Source organism: Eschscholzia californica, unplaced genomic scaffold (assembly GCF_041429995.1).
Source record: "Eschscholzia californica isolate CP2 unplaced genomic scaffold, dmEscCali1.0.p SCAF_2, whole genome shotgun sequence".
NCBI lineage: Eukaryota > Viridiplantae > Streptophyta > Magnoliopsida > Ranunculales > Papaveraceae > Eschscholzia > Eschscholzia californica.
The window spans coordinates 66,452,979-66,473,310 of record NW_028238309.1 but is presented as its reverse complement, the minus strand read 5'-3'; the positions used below and the strand labels follow the sequence as shown (position 1 = coordinate 66,473,310).

At 35.7% G+C, this 20,332-nt stretch overlaps 4 protein-coding genes across 5 annotated transcripts; 3 read left to right on the top strand and 1 right to left on the bottom strand.

The window, feature by feature from the left end:
- The first annotated feature begins 2,765 nt into the window (after nucleotides 1–2,765).
- LOC147560514 (putative galacturonosyltransferase 4) lies at nucleotides 2,766–6,597 on the top strand. Its single transcript, XM_086662681.1, has 9 exons — nucleotides 2,766–3,401; nucleotides 3,487–3,521; nucleotides 3,603–3,644; nucleotides 3,728–3,827; nucleotides 3,934–4,118; nucleotides 4,320–4,588; nucleotides 4,743–5,100; nucleotides 5,202–5,777; nucleotides 5,906–6,597. Exons 1-9 carry the CDS (start codon nucleotides 3,296–3,298, stop codon nucleotides 6,179–6,181), a joined length of 1,947 nt encoding a protein of 648 aa, XP_086518807.1. The 5' UTR covers nucleotides 2,766–3,295; the 3' UTR covers nucleotides 6,182–6,597.
- A 1,594-nt stretch (nucleotides 6,598–8,191) lies between these two features.
- LOC147560513 (uncharacterized) lies at nucleotides 8,192–11,508 on the top strand. Its single transcript, XM_086662677.1, has 4 exons — nucleotides 8,192–8,366; nucleotides 8,786–9,954; nucleotides 10,696–10,768; nucleotides 11,037–11,508. The coding sequence occupies exons 1-4, from the start codon at nucleotides 8,268–8,270 to the stop codon at nucleotides 11,190–11,192; spliced, it is 1,497 nt and encodes a 498-aa protein (XP_086518803.1). The 5' UTR covers nucleotides 8,192–8,267; the 3' UTR covers nucleotides 11,193–11,508.
- Nucleotides 11,509–11,691: 183 nt separating this feature from the next.
- On the bottom strand, nucleotides 11,692–13,260 carry LOC147560512 (DUF2996 family protein). Its single transcript, XM_086662680.1, has 4 exons — nucleotides 12,727–13,260; nucleotides 12,455–12,636; nucleotides 12,258–12,330; nucleotides 11,692–12,039 (listed from the first exon to the last, which is right to left on the bottom strand). Exons 1-4 carry the CDS (start codon nucleotides 12,896–12,898, stop codon nucleotides 11,885–11,887), a joined length of 582 nt encoding a protein of 193 aa, XP_086518806.1. The 5' UTR covers nucleotides 12,899–13,260; the 3' UTR covers nucleotides 11,692–11,884.
- Nucleotides 13,261–13,794: 534 nt separating this feature from the next.
- LOC147560511 (vacuolar cation/proton exchanger 3-like) lies at nucleotides 13,795–19,154 on the top strand. 2 transcript variants are annotated; one of them, XM_086662678.1, is made up of 13 exons: nucleotides 13,795–14,242; nucleotides 14,876–15,012; nucleotides 15,218–15,478; nucleotides 15,554–15,621; nucleotides 15,741–15,769; nucleotides 16,335–16,531; nucleotides 16,632–16,832; nucleotides 17,015–17,149; nucleotides 17,514–17,630; nucleotides 17,767–17,820; nucleotides 18,271–18,387; nucleotides 18,558–18,654; nucleotides 18,762–19,154. In XM_086662678.1, exons 2-13 carry the CDS (start codon nucleotides 14,968–14,970, stop codon nucleotides 18,782–18,784), a joined length of 1,344 nt encoding a protein of 447 aa, XP_086518804.1. In that variant the 5' UTR covers nucleotides 13,795–14,242; nucleotides 14,876–14,967; the 3' UTR covers nucleotides 18,785–19,154. The 2 variants fall into 2 exon arrangements, with proteins under 2 accessions (XP_086518804.1, XP_086518805.1); XM_086662679.1 differs by having other exon boundaries at nucleotides 13,911–14,242; nucleotides 14,915–15,012.
- Nucleotides 19,155–20,332: the final 1,178 nt, after the last annotated feature.

Sequence of the window (20,332 nt, the reverse complement as noted above, 5' to 3'; positions counted from 1 at the left end):
CGGCTGAACGCCCTAATAGTCATGTATATAGATTAATTGTGAGAGTTCAAAGTTTAGAACTTTTCTACTCTGAATATAAAACTATGACTACGAATGTACAAGATATCCAGGATGATGACTAGCTTCTTTGAAGAAGTCATTACATTGACTAGCATGGACACATCGACAGATAAATTAAATACATAAGAGACTGACATGAAGTAGATAACTACCTGCCTAGAGGCTAGAGGTTAAAGAAAGAACCTTCATTCCTTCAACATACCATGATCATATAGCTCAAGATCTACCTTCATCGTTTAACATGTATATGTACAACATAAGGTTAATGTCACTATATACACATAAAACCGCTCCCTGTTATAAAGAGATACACAATCCTTGAGCTACAAGCCTACAAGTCCATGCACGAGAATGCTGTCTGTCTGCTGGAACATGATTTTTTTTTTTTGTTGAAATTGCTGGAACTTGATTTGAAATATGGATCCATTTACATCAATATCCATGAATTATGCAACCAAAAAAAATAGTAGTACATGCCTATTACTACCCTACTAGTTTATTTTGGAGTCACGTTAAAGCCATCATGTACTTTTTCCTTTAAATTTTTTCTTTTACCAATGAATCATGGGCATCCTTCAACAAAAAAAAAAAAAAAATGAATCATGGGCATCAACTGTAAAGCTTACTAACTTTTCTATGTATAAAAGGACTATTTGTTTTAGATCAAATTACATTAATTACCAAAATACTGAATAACCAACTTTAGTAAGTTATATTATGAAAATCAAAATCACTTTTCTTTCCTCTTCTTTTATTAGGCTTCTATATTTTCTGTACTATTACTCTGAATAACTGTGATAGAGAAACCGACATTTCTGGTGTGAGTTTGTCGTGAATCCCCATCCAACAGTTTGGATTCACCCCGCTTCTATCAACGGAAAGAAAGTGGCCTCAATGGCCAACAGTTGGATGTAGATTCACGCAAGTTCACACCAAAAAAATCGGTACACCCGTCTTTTTCCTACTCTGTGAATAACTTCTACTCTTATTGTCCATGATATGTTTCTAAACACTGCTAGTGATAAAACCAACAAAATTTGGAAACTAATTTGAAATTAATGGATGCAAACTTTTCATTTGCGAGAAATTAATCAGTGACATCGATTTTTGCTTCCCTCCTAAATGTCCCTGGTCTTTCCATGGATATATCAATTTTCATTTCTAGAGTAATAGTATTTTATATTTTTTGGTTGAAATCATTTCTAGAGTAGTTAGGTATTTGTCCTTGTTGTACAGAGAGAATAGTTGCATTAATATATCTTTATATTAAATAATCCCAAATTATTTTTATTAACGAACCACTCCATAACTACTGGAGTATATTTTTTTATCGAGCCGTTAAGGTTGTACACAATGTGATTATCATTTCCAAGTCGACATAGTTTGAGTTCTAAATAAAGGTTTGAAAGAAGTCTGTTTGAGGCCCTTAGACACGCTCTACCCCTTCCAAAAGCGTTTGATTGTACATTCAGACAATCAAATAGACTTTATATACATATATGTGTAGTTGTTTATTTGATGTATGGATATATATGTGTCATGTGTGTGTATTTGATGTATTATTCACATATATGTGTACTTTTTTTTTTTGGTGAAATACATATATATGTACTTGATATATTAATCAACATTATCTTTAATTAAGCGAAAAAAGCAAAAATTTGCTTGCATTATGAGTTAAGAGGAGGCAACAACAATCCTAAATGATCTGTCATTATTGCATTTATAACGTTTGCCAAAAGGGCATGACCCACCACCATGTGGCCATGCCAATATTCTACTCCTTTTCTTGCTAGCCAATAAATGTTGTTTATTCTAAGTCCATTCATATTTTTATTGTCTTATCTCAACTCACTTTCTTTTTTAAGTTGAAATGGTATCTCACTTTATGATCATCAACAAAACTTTAATTAGGATGCATCATTATCTCATCAAAAAAAAAAAAAAAAGGGATGCATCACCAAATTTATTTCGAAAATTATATTTGATCTCAAAATCTTCTTTAATGATGACCAGGTATTGGAACGATAAGTTTGGAATAGAAAATGAACACACCAGATCTATTTTTAAATCGTATTTAGACATAATTTTCAAGACATACAACATCAACAATATTTTTCTTTCCGTACTCTGTCCATGTGTAGCTATAGGTGTAATAGACTAGTTAGTAGTTAGATTTATACATATATACCACTGTCATTAGACTTGTCATTATAATCATAAACACAATAAAAATTGATGTTTTATTTTCTATTAGCTTAACCTTACAATCGGGATTACTGATTTGCATCAACTATTTTGGTAATTTAAGTATCCATTGAATCTCTTAGTGTCAAACCCACTTGTTTGGGTTAGTGGACACAACCGACCGGAAGCTCTTGTTGGATGAAACATCAAGCTTGCTTATTTGGTTATTTTCAAGACCAAATACAACATTATGGAAATATAATCATCTGTTGGTCGGTCTTACCGTTGAATCTCAACCGAGTGACATAACTAGATAAATTCAGATAAAGAATGTGTTTTTACTTTCTTTCTCGACGTGACCTTGGGAGAACTTGGCCGACGATTTTTTTTTTTTTTTTTTTTTTTTATAGACAATCATCGGTCTAGTTCAACAAAAAAAAAAAAAAAGACAATCATGGGTCTGGCATGGTTCTTTATTTCCAATAGGTGAAAGCTGGCAGCATCCAATTGGCTAATGCGCTCTTCAAAGTTCCCGTGAATAGATGCCGAGGAATCGGGCTATGGTCCCGATTCATGCAAATGATTACATGGCAAACCAGCTGTCCATAAGCAATAATATTACGCCACATCGGCAACATAAAAACGTGGAATTCTATATATTTTTTAAAATAATAATGAACTCTATATTATGATTATATTTTTTGTCTTCCTCACCGACTACTTTCTCTCTCTCTAAAATAAATTCGAACCAACGAGACGAAGAAAAAGAAAAAAAACTGGTTTTCTCTCTCAAAACCAGACTACGATAAGCGGTTTTTCATCCACGAATTCCTCTCTTCTTCTTGTTCCTCAAGAAGACATTATTAATCGATTTTTGTGAAAATAAGTGGTTTTTTTATGTAAAGGCGGTATTTTTTTTTTAGGTTTTCGATATCTTGAATCTGAAGAAGTTGCAGATTTGAACGCACGCGTGGCTTTTATAGGGAAATGTGCTTTAATTGATATCTAACCGTTTGAAAGAAAAGCGGTTTTTGATTGAAGAAGAAGAATGAAGCTTAGATGGAGAAATCCGGTTTTGTTCTTGTTGTTTTTAACTGTTCTTGCTCCGATTGTTCTTTATACTGATAAACTTGGAAGTTTCTCGAGTTCTTCCTGTAAGTTTCTGATAATGACCTAAGAAATTTTAGGTTTTGTATATTTTTTCAGTAATTTGATCTTTTTTTTTTGGTGATTTTTCAGATAAGAACGAGTTTATTGATGATATTTCCACACGAGTAAGTAAATTTTGAAAAAAAATAGTTCGTATTTTGATCAGTGATTTTGGATATTAATCTTGTTGTGATGATTATTTTCAGAGCTTTGGAGTTGAGATTAGGAAATTAAATTTACTACCAGAGGTAATCTCTTTAATCAATTGAAGTTTCTAATTTAGGTTAAGGAATTAGGTTTAGATCTGATTTTGTTCTTTTATTTGGTTTAGGAATTACCAAAGACATTGAAAGAACCAATTGGAATCATTTCTACAGACAGTTCAAGCAATCTTGGTTTGAATTCTGGCGAAATTAGGGAATCTGTTGATAGTAAGTGACATTTCTTGAATTGAAAGAAACCCTATTTCTAGAAGATTAAATTTGGAAAAGTGGTGGTTGAGTATGGAAATGATAAAATTGTTTCTTTTGTTTTCAGAATTTGAATCTGTGAAGTCAACAGAGCTTAAAACAAGAGCACTATCTGCCACAGATAATGAAAATGAATCAGAAAAGGAAAATCCCATTAAGCAAGTGACTGAGGAGTTAGGCGAAAAGGAAATCGGGGATGAAAATCAAGATGCTGATAAGCAAGAGAAAGGGCAGATTATCTCTGGGAAGATGGTAATCTTTTGTTATTTTCATTTTGATTTGCACAATTAGTTGACCTTGAAATTTTCTGTCATGTATGGTTATTTTAGGTAGTAGGTATGGAATTCTATTATTGGGTTACTCTCAAATGGATTGCTAAGAATCATAAGTAATTGAAAGTTTAAATATGGAAAGCGAAATTTTAAAGAATTTTGTTTGTATTTCTTATGATAGGAAACCAGAACTGATCAACAATCAGCACAATCTGGTAAAATGGGTTCAGAAGAACTTCCCAAGAATAAGATTGAGAATCCAAGAGAAAGAACAGTCATCGCTGATTCTCGAGTTCGACATCTTAAAGATCAGCTGATTAGAGCAAAAGTCTATCTTGGTCTAGGAGCTACTCGAAATAATCCTCATTATATCAAGGAGCTCCGGTTGAGGACAAGAGAGGTTCAGAAAGTACTCGGAGATGCAACTAAGGATTCTGATTTGCCAAGAAGGTAAGTCATGTTAGGGTTTATGCTTATATTCAGATATCCCATTTCGATTTCTCAAAGTTGGCGAGGCTATGTTCTATTGTTTTATCCTGAAATCTTCGAAATTGTCGTCAAGGGTATTCGCCACCTTACTGGTTCTTATCTTCTCATAATGCAGTGCCAATGACAAATTAAAGGCAATGGAGCAAACTTTGGCGAAGGGGAAGCAAATTCAAGATGATTGTGCCGCCGTTATAAAGAAGCTTCGAGCTATGCTCCATTCCACAGAGGAACAGCTCAGAGTGCACAAGAAGCAGACTATGTACTTGACACAACTCGCAGCGAAAACCCTTCCGAAAGGTCTTCACTGCCTTCCGCTACGTCTCTCAACAGAATACTACTCGTTGAATTCTAGTCAGCAACAGTTCCCGAATCAAGAAAACCTAGAGGACCCTGGATTATACCATTATGCATTGTTCTCAGATAATATATTGGCTGCTGCAGTTGTCGTAAACTCGACTATTTCTCAGGCCAAGGTATAGCTTGTCGTTTACCCAAAAAAACAAACTCCATGTTGAGTTGTATTATCTTCAATATGTGAGGCTCTATTTTGACATCTTATGTTTTTTTTCTGCAGGAACCAAGAAAGCATGTATTCCATATTGTTACTGATAGGCTTAACTATGCCTCGATGAGAATGTGGTTTCTTGCTAATCCGCCAGGGAAAGCTACCATCCAAGTTCAGAACATCGAAGATTTCACCTGGCTGAATTCAAGTTACAGTCCTGTACTCAAACAGCTTGGTTCTCCTTCCATGATCGATTATTATTTCAAGGCTCATCGTGCAAACTCTGACTCAAACCTTAAATTCCGAAACCCAAAGTATCTCTCCATATTAAACCATCTTCGATTTTATCTACCAGAGATCTTCCCAAAGCTCAATAAAGTGCTTTTCGTAGACGATGATATTGTAGTGCAGAAGGATCTAACTGGTCTTTGGGCAATCGATCTAAAGGGTAACGTTAATGGTGCAGTTGAGACTTGTGGAGAAAGCTTCCATCGTTTCGATCGGTATCTTAACTTTTCTAATCCTCTTATTTCGAAAAACTTTGATCCTCGTGCTTGTGGGTGGGCGTATGGAATGAACATTTTCGATTTAGACGAATGGAAGAAGCAACACATAACAGAAGTGTACCACAAATGGCAGGAGCTGGTAAGTAATATGTTTGTTATCAAATCATGTGTTTCTTATCGACAATGTTTTTATGGGGAGTACTTGTGTCAATTAGTGTGTCAACACTCTACCCAAAATACTAATAATTTTTTGTTTTTGATGAACAGAATCACGATCGACAACTATGGAAATTGGGAACTTTGCCGCCTGGCCTGATAACATTTTGGAAAAGCACATTTCCGCTCAATCGATCATGGCATGTACTAGGACTTGGCTATAGCCCAAATGTCAACCAGAAGGAAATCGAACGGGCAGCTGTTATTCACTATAACGGAAATATGAAACCGTGGCTTGAGATAGGAATGCCCAAATATCGAAATTACTGGGCTCGATTCATCAATTATAATCAAGTTTACCTTCAAGACTGCAACATCAATCCATGATAAAGTGTATTACTCGTCGAAAGCTCTTTAGGTTTCTTCCTCGACATAAAAGTTCTCAATGTAGCATATATTTTTGCAGGTCTATATACACCACTTGCTTCTCAGGTTATTTCTAAATCGAAAGCTTATGTTATTAGATTCTTTCTTTTCCCGAATATTAGTAGCTAGTAAATTCCATTGTTATTTTCTTCGTTGAAATGACACGCCATTTTTTAGATAAATTTGTACATGTTTTCAGGGACTCTGAATTCAGTATTCGGAATGTACACGTCTAAGTAGTTCTTCTCCTAGTCTCTGTCATATTCATGTAATGTGTAATTAGTTTTGGCTGCAAATTTTTAAGCAGTTCCGCCTTTTCCGTTTCAGTGTTTTCCATCCATCTTAACATGAGTTTAATGATATCATGGTTGCAATTACGCTCTTGTTTCTTCTGTTATTGTCTTTGTTCTTTTATTTTTATAGTTAGTCGACTTAACCTCTGGGTGTTCGGTTTCTCCTTTCAACCTGTAGTTGTGTTTTTGGAATTATAATGTTGTATACAAAGCAATTGAGGAAAAAAAAGTGTAGTTGTTGTTTTTTTTACCTTCTCAATGTGACTCAAATGGACTCAAAATCAGTGGTTAGATAAATTAAGAATTCTGATAAAAACGAATATTTTGAAATCTGACTTGGGGCAATTCAGTTTCAAGTCGGTCTCCATATCAAATTTAACTTTTATTTTATTTTTCTTTGTTTGAATACTAGTCGTCTCAATCTGAATTGTCTGCGTCAAATGTGCTAAAATTTACCCAAATGACCAATTGAGAGATGCAACAAATTAGAGAAATAGTTTGACTCAATTTAGATCTGATATGGGGAAAAAGGAAGCAAACACTATAGTACAGATGAACGTCTGAGTTATGGGGGCTCACATGACATGATGTTATCTACTTTCTTGAAACAAGGGGCTATGCCACAATTATGTCTAACACCATATCTCCTGGGACCATTGTACCACCACCATCCACATTTCTTTATTGGGATATGAATTAGTTTGTGCATATAAATCGTTTTAGAAGTCTTCTTTTCTTTTAGTTGAAAAAAAAACACAAACACACACATGTTACAGTATTGATGTACACGTTTTCTAAACATGTCGAATTTAATACCGAGATGTTATCATTATTATTATTTCTTAAGCCTTTTGTAATCCAGAACGAAAGACGGTTGGAGTCGCGGGCCAAGAACGATACTTTTACCTACTAAATATTCGCTTAAAGTAGATAGGGTTTGACCTGTTGGATTGAGATAGTAAGTTTGTGAGAATGTTGAGGTAGGAACTTTGCTAGAGAAGTGATTCTCTTGGACCCAAACACAAGATAAAAGAAGTTTCAAATCACCTGCAACTTTTTGGTATAGTGGTTGGAAACCACTAAAATTTGGAGGTGTAGATTCAATTCTCAGCGAAAACAGAAGTTCATTATTTATTCAACTTGGATTAAATAAAATAAAGATAAAAGATAAAAAAAATAAACAGGGTTTAGGTCAGCATAGAATGGCCTCAAGGGTCAGGTGCCTATGGGCTCGTCGAAATGGGGTGAATACGTCACATATCGAGCTTTTCTATCACTTTTGGGTCTGATGGACAGAAACCACTTCCAATGCTCATTGAATTAGTGTTTACGGATCGAAAGTTCAAAAAAATAGTTTCGGGGCATCCAAAGTTATAAGAAATTAGTGTTCGGGACATCACACAATTTTGGGGAAAGAAAGAGTTAACTAACGTTAACATTTGCAAGACGCCGTTAATTTTTGAATCCTAAAGTTAGCCCACTCGTCAAACTCAATAAAAAACATTTTCGTACTCCAAAATAAATAAATAGGCCTTATGTCCAAAAGTTGGGTGTCAACTGTCAAGGGCTTCATTGCACTGGGCCACTGGGGTGGATATGTGGCATACTGGGCTTTCCTCTCGTTTCTGGGCCGGATGGACAAAAACCATTTCACATTTCCATTTAATTTTCCTTTTCCGAACGGGTTAAATAAATGAATATTCAGTCACAACTTCTTCCCTCCATCAATCGAAAGCCCTAAAAAGTTCGATCCGATGCTGACAGAGATGAAGAAGAAAAATCACCCGGGAAAAGCAAAGTTTTCGAAATTTTCTCAAACACCCACTTCACTGGCGATCCATCGTCTCATTATGGTATATAATATTATAATCCTTCACATTTTACTTCATACTTCACGAAAAATCCAATCTTTTTTTAAAAGATTGGTCTTTTCCATTTCCTTCACTGTTAATGAAATTTACTAGGGTTTTTGGCATGTTTAATCTCTATCTTTAATGGTGATAATAGTGTTTCTTTAACCTAGATAAACCCTTTTTTTCATTTTTGAACTGCATGAAACACATTAGTAATTTCCATCAGTTTCTTATGTTCATTTTTACAGCATTATTATGAAGACCCATAAATTTCTAGCTTAATAAGTTTGAATCATTAATGGGTGATTCTTTGATCTTAATTTGCATGATTTTTGTTCTAATGACAAATCTCAGTTATACCCACAGTGTTAAAAGTCATCTTTGTGTCAAATCGATTAACACTTTCTGATACGTTTCAGGGGAGCAAACGCTATGTTGAAGAAGAATCCCAAGGTAAAGAACCTCGTATTGAAGAATGGGAAAATTATAGTATACCTAGTGTTGTTCCTGATACTCCTCATAGTTGTGTTAATAATAAATTGGATTCCGTTCCTAAGGAAAAAAATGGATTCTTGAATTCGCCGAGTACATCGAATTGGGATTCCTTGGCCGATTGGACAGAGGAAGGGGTTTGTATTATATGTACCAAAGGGGGTGAAGTTATTACTTGTAGTTTTGATGGATGTGTAGTTAGAGTTCATGCCTCTTGCTTGTCTGGTCCAGCTGATTTCGATGATAATGGGAACTTCTACTGTCCTATTTGTTCGTATAAACGAGCAATGTCTGAGTTAGATATAGTGGAGAATGAAAAAGTTTTGGCGAAAGAGAAGGTTCGATCGGCTAGGGAATGTTTTTCTCGTTTTATTGGTGGTCATAACAAGAAAGAGTCATCAGAGAGGAACCGTGAAAAAGAAGCGAATCAATCACAACAAAATGTAAGTAGAAGCGGTTCTTTTGGTTTTAGTCAGGAGAGTCGGAAAGAGCAAGGAAGGGATAAGGACTGTTCAACTGAGTTAGCGAAAGATCAACAAGAAGCAACCGAGAAAAGAAATTCAGCGAACGGTACGTCTCCAGTGGATGAAAGAAGTGATGATTCTTTGACCCTAATTGAAGAGATTGAGACAGATACGAGTGAGAGGAATCAAAACCGAAGAAAGGGTAAACGAAAAATGCAAACAGAAGAGACTGAGGTTCAAGAAAGAATATCATCAAGTGGGAAAAGCAAGACTGTGGCTGTAGATACTGAAAATACGACTCAAAGTAAAGACTTACAGCTAAAGTCTATCTATCCGTGTTGTAAAATATGTTCAAAGGAGATGGAAGCTGCTCCTAGCAAGTCAATGAAGTCTGGTAAGAATGCACCGGTGAGTGAGAGAAGTGATGATCTTTTGACCCAAGTGGAAGAAATCGAGACAGATACGAGTGAAGAGACTCAAAACCGAAGAAAGGGTAAAAAAAAACAGCAAGAAGATGTTATGGAGGTTCAAGAAGGAACATTATCAAGTAGAAAAAGCAACATTGTGGCAGTAGAGGAGATGAAAGCTGCTCCTAGCAAGTCAACGAAGCCCGATAAGAATACTCATCGCTCGTAAGTACATATTACTTTAGGAAACTCTGAACTACTTTTTTATTGACATGGTTTATCTTGGTGGAAATGATCAATCAAAACGATACCTTTAGGATATTTAGTTTTTTGATTACTTGTTTTCTGATTTGTGTTTCTTGAAATCCGATAGAACTTGAAACGATTATATTCTTGTTTTCTCGATGGGCGTTATTATCTTGTCGTGCTGTTGAATGACATCTTTGGTCAGATAACAGTTTGGATGCGACATTATGTGTCAGATGATATGTGTCAAAATTTCTTATGCTTGAACAGTGTCCAACATCTCTCCAATGGGATGGCTAATGACGATTTCCTTCTCATATCGTTACCTTTTGTCCTGATGAGAGAATGTGGTGCTATTAGTCCTGATGGTAATTGTAGTCAGATTTTGACATTGTTCAGTGTTTTCTCTACTTCTTTCGCTAAATAGCTAAACAACTACCTAACATGGAGTCATGGACCCATTCTTCTGTTTCTGGATGGGTATCGACTGTGGATCAGTGATCCTGACCAACACATTACCTAATAAATCATTTTAAGGAAAGGTTGTAGGTACAAACCTTCTTCCTTGTTACTAGTATAGGTGGTACTAGTAAATGGGGTTACCACAGAAATGTCAATTTATGTATCATAATGTAATGTTTCTTCTCTTTTCTTTCAGAAACTAATTATCCTTAAGTTATGGTTCTGATTGTACTTCATTACTTATTTTCTGATTTGCAGATCGAATCCTGCACTTCCTAATGCAAGGCGTAAGAAGCTTCCATGGACTGTTAAAGAGGAGAAAATGCTAAAGGTACCGACGCCTTTTTTGAATATTTCCTTCACATTATTCGACGTATATGCTGAAATTTTGAGAAGTAAATAACATAGTTTAAATAGACTATATAAGTTGTTTTGTGTTGTATGCTTTAGCCTCAATTCACATTCTTCAAGATTAGAACTTCTTTGAGTGCTAGTGGGATATGTGTTCTATACTCTTGCGTATTAGTTGTTTGCTTTACGATTTTATATCCTTGATGTTATAGTATACTAATTATTTGTTTCCTTGAAAAACGGTTTAGGAAGGAGTAAAGCAATTTTCAAGAAAAATCAATAAGAATATGCCATGGAAGAGTATATTGGAATATGGTTCTGATGTTTTTAGTGGTAGTCGAACTCCTGCTGATCTTAAGGATAAGTGGAGGAACATGACTAAAGAAGGATCAAGAGCAAGATGATTTGTCGGTCCGACTGAAGTTTGAACTTTTTGTGCATCGCCATCTAAACAATGATCACAATGGCAAAGGGAAACGGTGAGGATGGCAATGGAATCCAAGCAAAGCTATGATTGTTTTGTCGAAAGAAGCTCTTTTTGAAGATGGTTGTGTTATGTTTAGAACAGTAAATAGGCTAGAGCCTTAACATCACGTTATGGGCTAGTGCTGTGTACATTTTTTGTTGTAAATATTATATACCCGCGTAATGGATCTCGATGAAAGTGGAAATTTCAATGCAAGTATCCTGCTGATTTTGGATATATGGAAGTTGCTTTCCTATTCTCTGTTATTTCTAGGTATAGTTTTCATCTATTTTCTATGTTATCTGACTGAAATAAACTCTAAATCAGCCCCAATCAATCATTCAGACGAGTCAAACCTCTTGACTCAGGCAACATATCTGTCTGATTTCAATTCAGACATTGAGTCAGATTCTGTATCTGGCTCAGGGAAAGGCAAAGACTACCATAGATTAGCTTTATTTAGAAATATAAGGATCCAAGTACACAAAATGATATGTAATGTTTCAAATAGCAAGTTCTATTGTCTTCCCTTGTGTAACTTAACCAGTTCATGTCAACAATGAAAGAAATGGACTCATATGATGTAACATCCTTGTTGGTTCAGTTCGACATGAAACCTTCTACTATAGATCACTCTCTCCAGACAGGAAGGATTCCTTGAGCGGCTAAACGCTTCTCAACCCAAAAAACCACATGTTTCGCTGTGATTTTCTTCTCGTCGATAAGAAACGGCTCAACAGTGCTTACACCTGATCCATAGGAAGACAGAGCAAATCCCTTTGGCCCTGTACATGAAACAAAACTAAGTCAACATATAAAAATTCTTCGTATTATAGAACGAGGGTAGCGTTGTTTTTTCATCCTTTTCTGAATGTCAGTCTTCTGAATCAGTCATTCAGATGCATCGGACATCACAAGTCAGAAAGAACAATCTGATTCTGACTTGGGAAAAAACACATACACTACCCAGATTTTTTTCTTTTTACCCATATGGCATGTATACCTGTAAGAACTCCATCGGGGAAGAAAGCCCAAAATGAATGAGAGATACCGTTACTCAGAAACGAACCTTCCAACTGTTATATGTTCCAAAACCAAAGACAAAAACCAAAAAGAGAAGATCTGATTCAGTGAAAATCAATTACAAGAAAAAGCTATTAATGGAGGATACTTGGGTTTATGGCATTATAATTAACTTACCCTATTATCATTGAAGGAAAGCTCAATATCTGAGATACCATCTTGAGCTTCAAGAATAGATTTGAGTGAAGGAATCACATCTTCTTCCATAAGTTCAGGCAAAGCTTTCGCTGGAGCTTTCCCTGCAGCTTTCGGTTTTGCTGGTGTTTCTACTCCTTTTGAATCCTTTGTTTTAGCAGTAACTAGAATCATGACAGACAAAACCAGATTAATCTCTACGAAAAGATACAAACATGAAACAGAGAAATGGGGATTATTAGATGGTAAATTACCCGTCGAAGTAGACGATTCTTGTGTAGCAGAACACACGGTGGTATATCCTCGTAAAGTTATGAACCTGTTTAGTTTTCGTTCATCATCTCTTGTTGATAGAATTGATGTAAAAACAGGAAAACTTGAAACTTTGGTGGAAGAACAAGTCATGTTAATAGAAGGAGTAGCCATTTTTATGCAGCAAGTATCGTCGAACTATAGAAGAGAATTTCGATAGAAATGTTAGATATGAGAAGAAAATGAGGAGGATTAGTTAGATGAGTTAAGAGTTGGAGTGGCTGAAAATATATTCTTCTTTTGAAGTTTAGGAGAAGAAGAAGATTTATGAAAGAGTGGTGGAAAACAAAATGGCTTTACTCATAGACTTTTGTCATCCTCTAGTTATTTTTGTTTCTACTAGTTTCTCTTTTGGATCACCCTCTCCTTGTTTTGAATTTTTTTCACTGTTTCCTAAATTTGATTTTCTTTTGGAAAAATCTTTTCCACTCCTTTGAATCGGGAGATCATGAAAGCCCAAATTGGACAATGAGATCGAGGTCCAAATTGCGCTTCCCCGTCTCTCTTTATACATTTTGTTGGATGAGAACTATCAGACTATGTTTGGCGTGCGATAATAAAATGAAATTATCTCAAAATGGTGATTAAAACACGAGAATACATCAAAAGCAACATTGTTAGTAGAATCATATATTCTTCCATGCTATAACATTTACTTACTTGTTTGGAAAGGCGTTCGTCTTAAAAATCCATCTATTTATAGACTGTCTTAATTACATGAGATAAATTTTGATGAGAAATTGCTTACACCAAAACCACTTACTAAAAGGAGGTGAACGGTTTTTTTTACCAGATATGTGTGAATAAGAGATACCGTTACTCAGAAACGAACCTTCCAACTTGTTTAGAAAGGGCTTTCGACGTCCTAAAAGTCCATATATCTATTTCTAGATTGCCTTAATTACATGAGATAAATCTTGACGATAAACTGCTTACACCAAAACATCTGTACTAAGAGGAGGTGGACGCCTTTTTTCTTTTTATCATTGTGAGCACCCCCATTGTAATTTGTAAGGTGTACACAGTGGGGACTTGGGTCGCAGTTGGGCCAAAGCCCATAAAGGTGATAGGAGTAGAGAAATTCAGATGATCCTATGAAACACCAAATCATAGTTGGTTTCTTTCTATAGTTAGGTTGAAAATTCTGTTCCGAGAAGAAAGGACTGGCGGGAACTTAACAAAGACGGTTTCTTCTCTCTCTCTCTCCTCTCTTCCGAAGAATTTTCTCTCCCCCCCAAATTTCACTTTCTCTCTCTCTATCCCTCTGAACACCCAAATCGAAAATGAATTCTCTACTTCTCATTTTCTGTTCCATTATGGAAACCTAATCACTCATTATAATCATCCCTCTCTCAATCTCATTCCCTTTTTTACTCTCTTCTGCTATCCTCAACCCTCTTTACCCCTCCCTCAGATCTCTCAAATCCACGAGCTTATTCACATTTCATTCAAAAAAAGGTTCGTTCATGATTTCTCTCCTTCTCAATCCTCAGTTTTTTTTTGTTTTTCCGTCGTTAGGTTGAAGTTTGGATCTGGTATAGAATTTTTATTCCTCTTTTTCGAAACCCTAGTCGAGATTGTTTGGTTTCAACATTTTAAATGTAATTAATGTTTGAATTACTATACGTTTCCACAATTATACTTTTCCTAATGACTTTTCTCCTTTCTTTTCAACCAAGAGAATTAAAAGTTTTGTACTTTTATTGTGACAAGTTGTTCTATGGGAAATTCCTTGGAAACTTCATTTTCTGTCTTTTACCTCCAATTTTCCGATTTATGGTCTTCCTTATTGCAATCAAATAGTTACTTGATAGGTAGTCAGTCATTATCAGATTTTTTTTTCGGGTATGGGTCAGTGGCGAAAAACCATATATCGATTATATATATCGAATGTTTATGCATATTGTTTTGGAGGCGATACACGATATATAGAGGAAGTGTATCTCGATACCAGCTTTATACCTAGTGTTGTTAAAAGCTTTTTTTGGCTTATATTTTTGAATCTGGATATTTTGATGAACTGCTGGGTGATGCAAAAGTGGATGCCGATTCTTTTCGTACGAAATTAAGATGCTTCGCTTTCTATTGTAGGACCCTTTTTTTTACGGACACTTGGGAATGATCTTGCAGTGATGCAATGCTTGATAAATGGTAATGGGTTACTTTTTGCAATTGTATTATAGATGGAGCACAAATCTGAGATGGTTAGAACCCACTCTCACATAGAAGTAAGTAATTTATCATTTCTATATGTTGAGTTCTGGTATTGCATTTTTTTGATCATTCATTTACTGCTCCTGCGGAAGTAGCAAACCCGAGTTGCTGAATCATGTAGGACCAGGAAATTTATTCTTACTAGGTCCGTAATGCTCTAGGAATTTGAATGTGAACCTCTCTCATATTGGTTTATAATTGTGAGTTTTGCTTGCGCAGATGGTAGCACTTGAAGAAAGATCAGTACTTCAGTTTGATGACGACAACCTCTCTAGTCCCGTGTCAGTAGATAGAACGACAGATTCGTTAGATGTCTTGCACCCTAAATCTGTTGCAAGTTCTAAACAAGGTGGCAGTGTTAAGTGCATGGGTACTACAGTTTTTAGGAGTCTAAAGGTTGTACTTTTCTCCACCAAACTAAATCTACTCATGCCCTTTGGTCCTCTAGCAATCTTGATACACTATTTGACAGGCAGTCATGTGAGTTGCTCTAACCTCTAAAGTGATATGTTATGTCTTTGTTATTAGCTACTGATTTTCTCAAGCGGATTACAGGGATGGGTATTTTTTCTTTGCTTGTTGGGTATAACACCTTTGGCTGAGCGCCTGGGTTTTGCTACAGAGTAAGTGTCATTTAATCTTCCTGGTCTCTTTTAGTAACGGCTTAATCTTAGGGAATAGTTGTTAAAGTAATCTCCTTTATAAGAGGACCTGATAAACCATGGGTTTCTTTTTCATGTAGGCAGCTAGCGTTCTTCACCGGGGCTACGAGTAAATCTTGACACCCAACTCTTTGTTTTTTTCTTTTCCATGCTTCCTTCGTCATATTCTTGTGATTTTTTTTGCTGGTTTCCAACTCAAGATGATTTGTACCATTTCATGTTCAAATTGCAGTATAATTCTTTTTCTCTTCCCCATGTGATTAATGTGAAAGTAAGGTTGTTTAATGATCAGTACGAGCAAATCGTGTTCTTTAGGTTAGTCTGTCAGGCACTCATTTCATGGTCAATAGACCAGTCTGATACAGGATAATATACCAAGGGATACAGGATATCATCATTCTCCTTGATCAACATTTTTGTTACCAGTAGTAGAAGCTTTTCAAAACGTTTTTAACAACATATAGTAATCTTTCGTTTTTGTTTTATGATTTAAAATTGCTCGAAAATGAATGTCCTTACAGTTGAGAAATTCTTATGTTTATCCCCTACATTAATTTATAGACTTTATATTATCAACTTACTTATGTGCATCTGCAACATTTATTATATATTATAGAATATGTTGATTAGTCTACTTTCCATCACTTTGTAATGGGCTGAACTGGAACCTGCAGTTGGGGGTCTTCTTAATGCTACTTTTGGTAACGCAACCGAGTTGATAATATCAATATATGCACTTAAAAATGGAATGGTGCGCATTGTTCAGCAATCACTTCTAGGCTCAATTTTGTCAAACATGCTACTGGTGCTTGGTTGTGCATTCTTTAGTGGTGGCATCGTTTTCTTTAAGAAGGAACAGGTTTTTAACAAGGTAGGAGCAACCTTACTTTGAATAAACATTTCTTCTCTTTAATCATGTATCCTTGGTTATACTGTTAATCAATTTTGGAATTGGTGTACCTTCATGGCAGACAGCTGCTACAGTGAACTCAGGTCTGCTCCTTATGGCGACTATGGGTATACTGTTTCCCGCTGTTCTTCACTCTACACACACTGAGCTCCACGATGGCAAGTCAGAGTTAGCCCTTTCAAGGTTTAGCAGCTGCGTTATGCTTGTGGCATACGGAGCCTATCTTGTTTTTCAGCTCAAAAGTCACGCGAGGTTATACGAGGTCGGTCTCCTTAGTATTTCTTAATTTTTTATGTTTCCTCTGGATGAAAATGATAGACTTTTACTGTTTTACACTTAACTTCGTAGTACTGCACTGTTTTTCAGCCTTTTATGAGTTTTCTATTGCGACTGTTAGTTCATTGTCTTATTAGTTCGGTCTCTCTCTCTCTCTCTCTCTCTTAGGCAGAGGATCCTACTGAAGTGGGCTCAGATGACGATGAATCTCCTGAGATTTCTAAGTGGGAATCAGTTATATGGCTTGCTATTTTTACTGCCTGGATCGCAGTCCTGTCAGAATACTTAGTTGATGCCTTACAGGTATATAGCGTCTTTTCTTGTTTTCCAGATACCAGGGCATGTAAGTTTGTAGCTGTTACACGTTATCCTGATACCGTCAACTACTTTTTTTTTACTTCGATTTACACGTTTATCCTTAAACAGTGGGAATGAAAAGTTGATGGTTTTGGGTTTTATGTGGTCGTCTAAATTGGACCTAGACATAGTTGTCCTTAATACCGAGTGATCTGGTTTACTTTTCTTACTCCTGAATAAGGGCTTCAAGCTTTTTGCTCTTTATTTACTCTTTGTCGCTAAAATTGTTGTCTTTTAACTTGGCCTCCACCTTGTATTAACTTTTACGAGTAATGATTTTTACTGTGTTTTATTGTGGATACTTTTCTAGGGAGCATCAGTAGCATGGAAAATGCCAATTGCATTTATTAGTGTCATATTGCTTCCAATCGTGGGAAATGCAGCAGAGCATGCAAGTGCTATTATCTTTGCAATGAAAGACAAGCTTGTAAGTTCTTGAAATAAAAGAATTTCTAGACCTTTATTTGTCTTCCCATTACCCATCATTAGTGATACTTTATTCCCTAAGTATATCTTTTCACGATCTAAACATTTGTTAACTTGTTTAAAAAACTCATATGTAGGATATTTCTCTGGGAGTTGCTATAGGGTCTTCAACGCAGATATCTATGTTTGCGGTACGTAAGAGGTTTAGCGGGTTTGACATTGTTGAACAACTTTTTTTTCAAGCAATTGAAGCTATTGTGTTCTCTCATTCGCATTTATGCCTTCCGAGATACTTGTTTCCTACTTGCCTGTTTTATTATGCGAGTCTCAACTCTTATTTGCCATTTCCTGAAGTAGCTCTTCTTTTACAGACCAAGAACCGCTGACTAACTTGCAGTTAACTCTATTATGATTCTTGGTCGATGTCAATCAAGGCATAATGCTTACTTCCTTCCTTGATGAATTTTTTTTTTACTTTCTTCATGCCTTCGCGGAATCTACCATTTGACTTTCTGATCTTCATTTACACAGAGATATGAAGAGTTCTTCGATTTTTTTTTGTTACTCTTCTACAGTCCACGTTTTTCATGATTAAGTGGTACTACTTATTATATTCATATTTTGACCTTCTGTGACTGCAGATTCCCTTTTGTGTGATCGTTGGTTGGATCATGGGCCGCCCAATGGATTTGAATTTTCAGCTTTTTGAGACAACCGTACTTTTTATAACGGTTTTAGTCGTAGCTTTCTTGCTGCAGGTTTGTCCTTCCCTAAACTATCTTGAGTCTTTTACATGAATTTCCATGGTTCATACTACATAAATCGAAAGGCAACTCTTCCAAGAACAGTTTTCTCCTTCAACCTCTCTATATCATTCTTATTCGGTTTTTGGGTATTTCTTCTCACGTTCTTCACTGTTCATATGCAGGATGGAACATCAAACTACTTTAAAGGACTAATGCTCATTCTTTGTTATCTCATAGTTGCTGCGAGTTTCTATGTACATGTAGATCCTACAACTATCGGTAAGTTCTTTATCAAAATTAAATCCAAACCTCATAAAACACTTGCATTTTGAGAGTTCCTTTCATTCTATCGTCTTATTTTATGTTTTCGGTAATCGTGTTTGCAGCGGATAAGCCTATGAAAACGTAAGCTTCAAGGAAGAGCAAGATAGATATAGATGAGATATTGCTTTCCAAATATTTCTACCACATTTTCCCCGCTGTATAGGATTTCAGACAAAATTTCCTCGTTCGTTGCTCCCCGCTTTAAGCATATAAGTTGGGTTTTGCCATGACGCCATACTACGAAAATCTACTCATTGTTTGACACGAAAAAGGTTCACTTTTGCCCTTATTATGTAAATTCTCAGAGGTACGAAAACCAAAAGAAATTCATCCATAAACAAGAATATGAGAAGATCAAGTTTTCTTGTTCATTTTTTTCCATATGTAAAACTATCGCCATTGGCGTAAGCTTTAGGACTATACATGATTACGGAAAAGTATGACTTCTTTTTTCCCATTTTGTGTAAAAGCTAGGTCAACTCTTTAGTTGGTCACTTACTCGACTTGCTACTCTATTTTTGATATTTTCGACATGACAAACTACGAAGATGAATATTAGGAGTCTCAAATGGTCAAGTAGACGGGTCATATGGGTAGTCGATGTAGCACCATTATAAAGCTAAATCATGACAAAAGTATTGAGTTGATAAAGAAGAGTGAGTTGAGGATGATTCAACTATCCATTACTATTACAACAAAATATAGATATTGGTCATGGATAAAATGTATATATCAATTGACCCTCATAACTTGTGGCTTTTTGAGAACTTCAATAGCCAATTTTACTAAGTCTTCCTTCTTATAACTTCAACCCCATTTTAGTCAAAGTAAACAATCCATATATGTAGAGAGAGAGAGAGAGAGAGAGAGAGAGAGAGAGAGAGAGAGAGATGTTGAATAGAAGAGAGAAAAAATGGGTAGGATTTTGGAGTCTATGGGTGGTGGTGATGGACATGTTGGGATGAAGAGCAACTCAGGAAGCATATATTTGTTGTTCATGATGATTTTAGCATCACTGTCAATGTTATCACTGATCATTTTTGTATGTGGAAATGATCCTGGTCAGTCCACTAAAAATGGTCGTCGAACAGATGGTGGTGGTGGTTGTGGTTCTGCTGCAGCATGTGGTGGTGGCGGGTGTGGAGGCTGTGGTGGTGATTAAGCAGTTGTGTGGGTTGGGGTTGGAGGGTTCTTGAAGAAGAACGGTTCATATCTATCAATACTTGCTCATTATAGCTTTTTATTTATAGGTATAATTTCACACATTCTTGTTCTATTTTTTAATCTTTGTCTAATTTATTGGGCTAATTAGAAGTTAATTTCATGTAATATCATATCATATATAAAAATAGCATGACAGTATATTATAATATAAAATTTTTTGCAACTAGAACATACAAAAGAAAAATCATAATCTTGAAGTAAACTATGTGAAAGCTTAAGATTCTGCGTAGTTTTCTATAATGAAGCAGTACCAATAGAACTCACACACACACTATATTCCACCTCGAGCCTATTTTGATTGAATTCTGCAGAACATCGAAAGTGCTATTTCGATTGAATTATGATTGTGACTCGAGCCTAGTATCTAGCAATCAAACATTCTACTAATTTTTCACTTGCTTTGTGCATA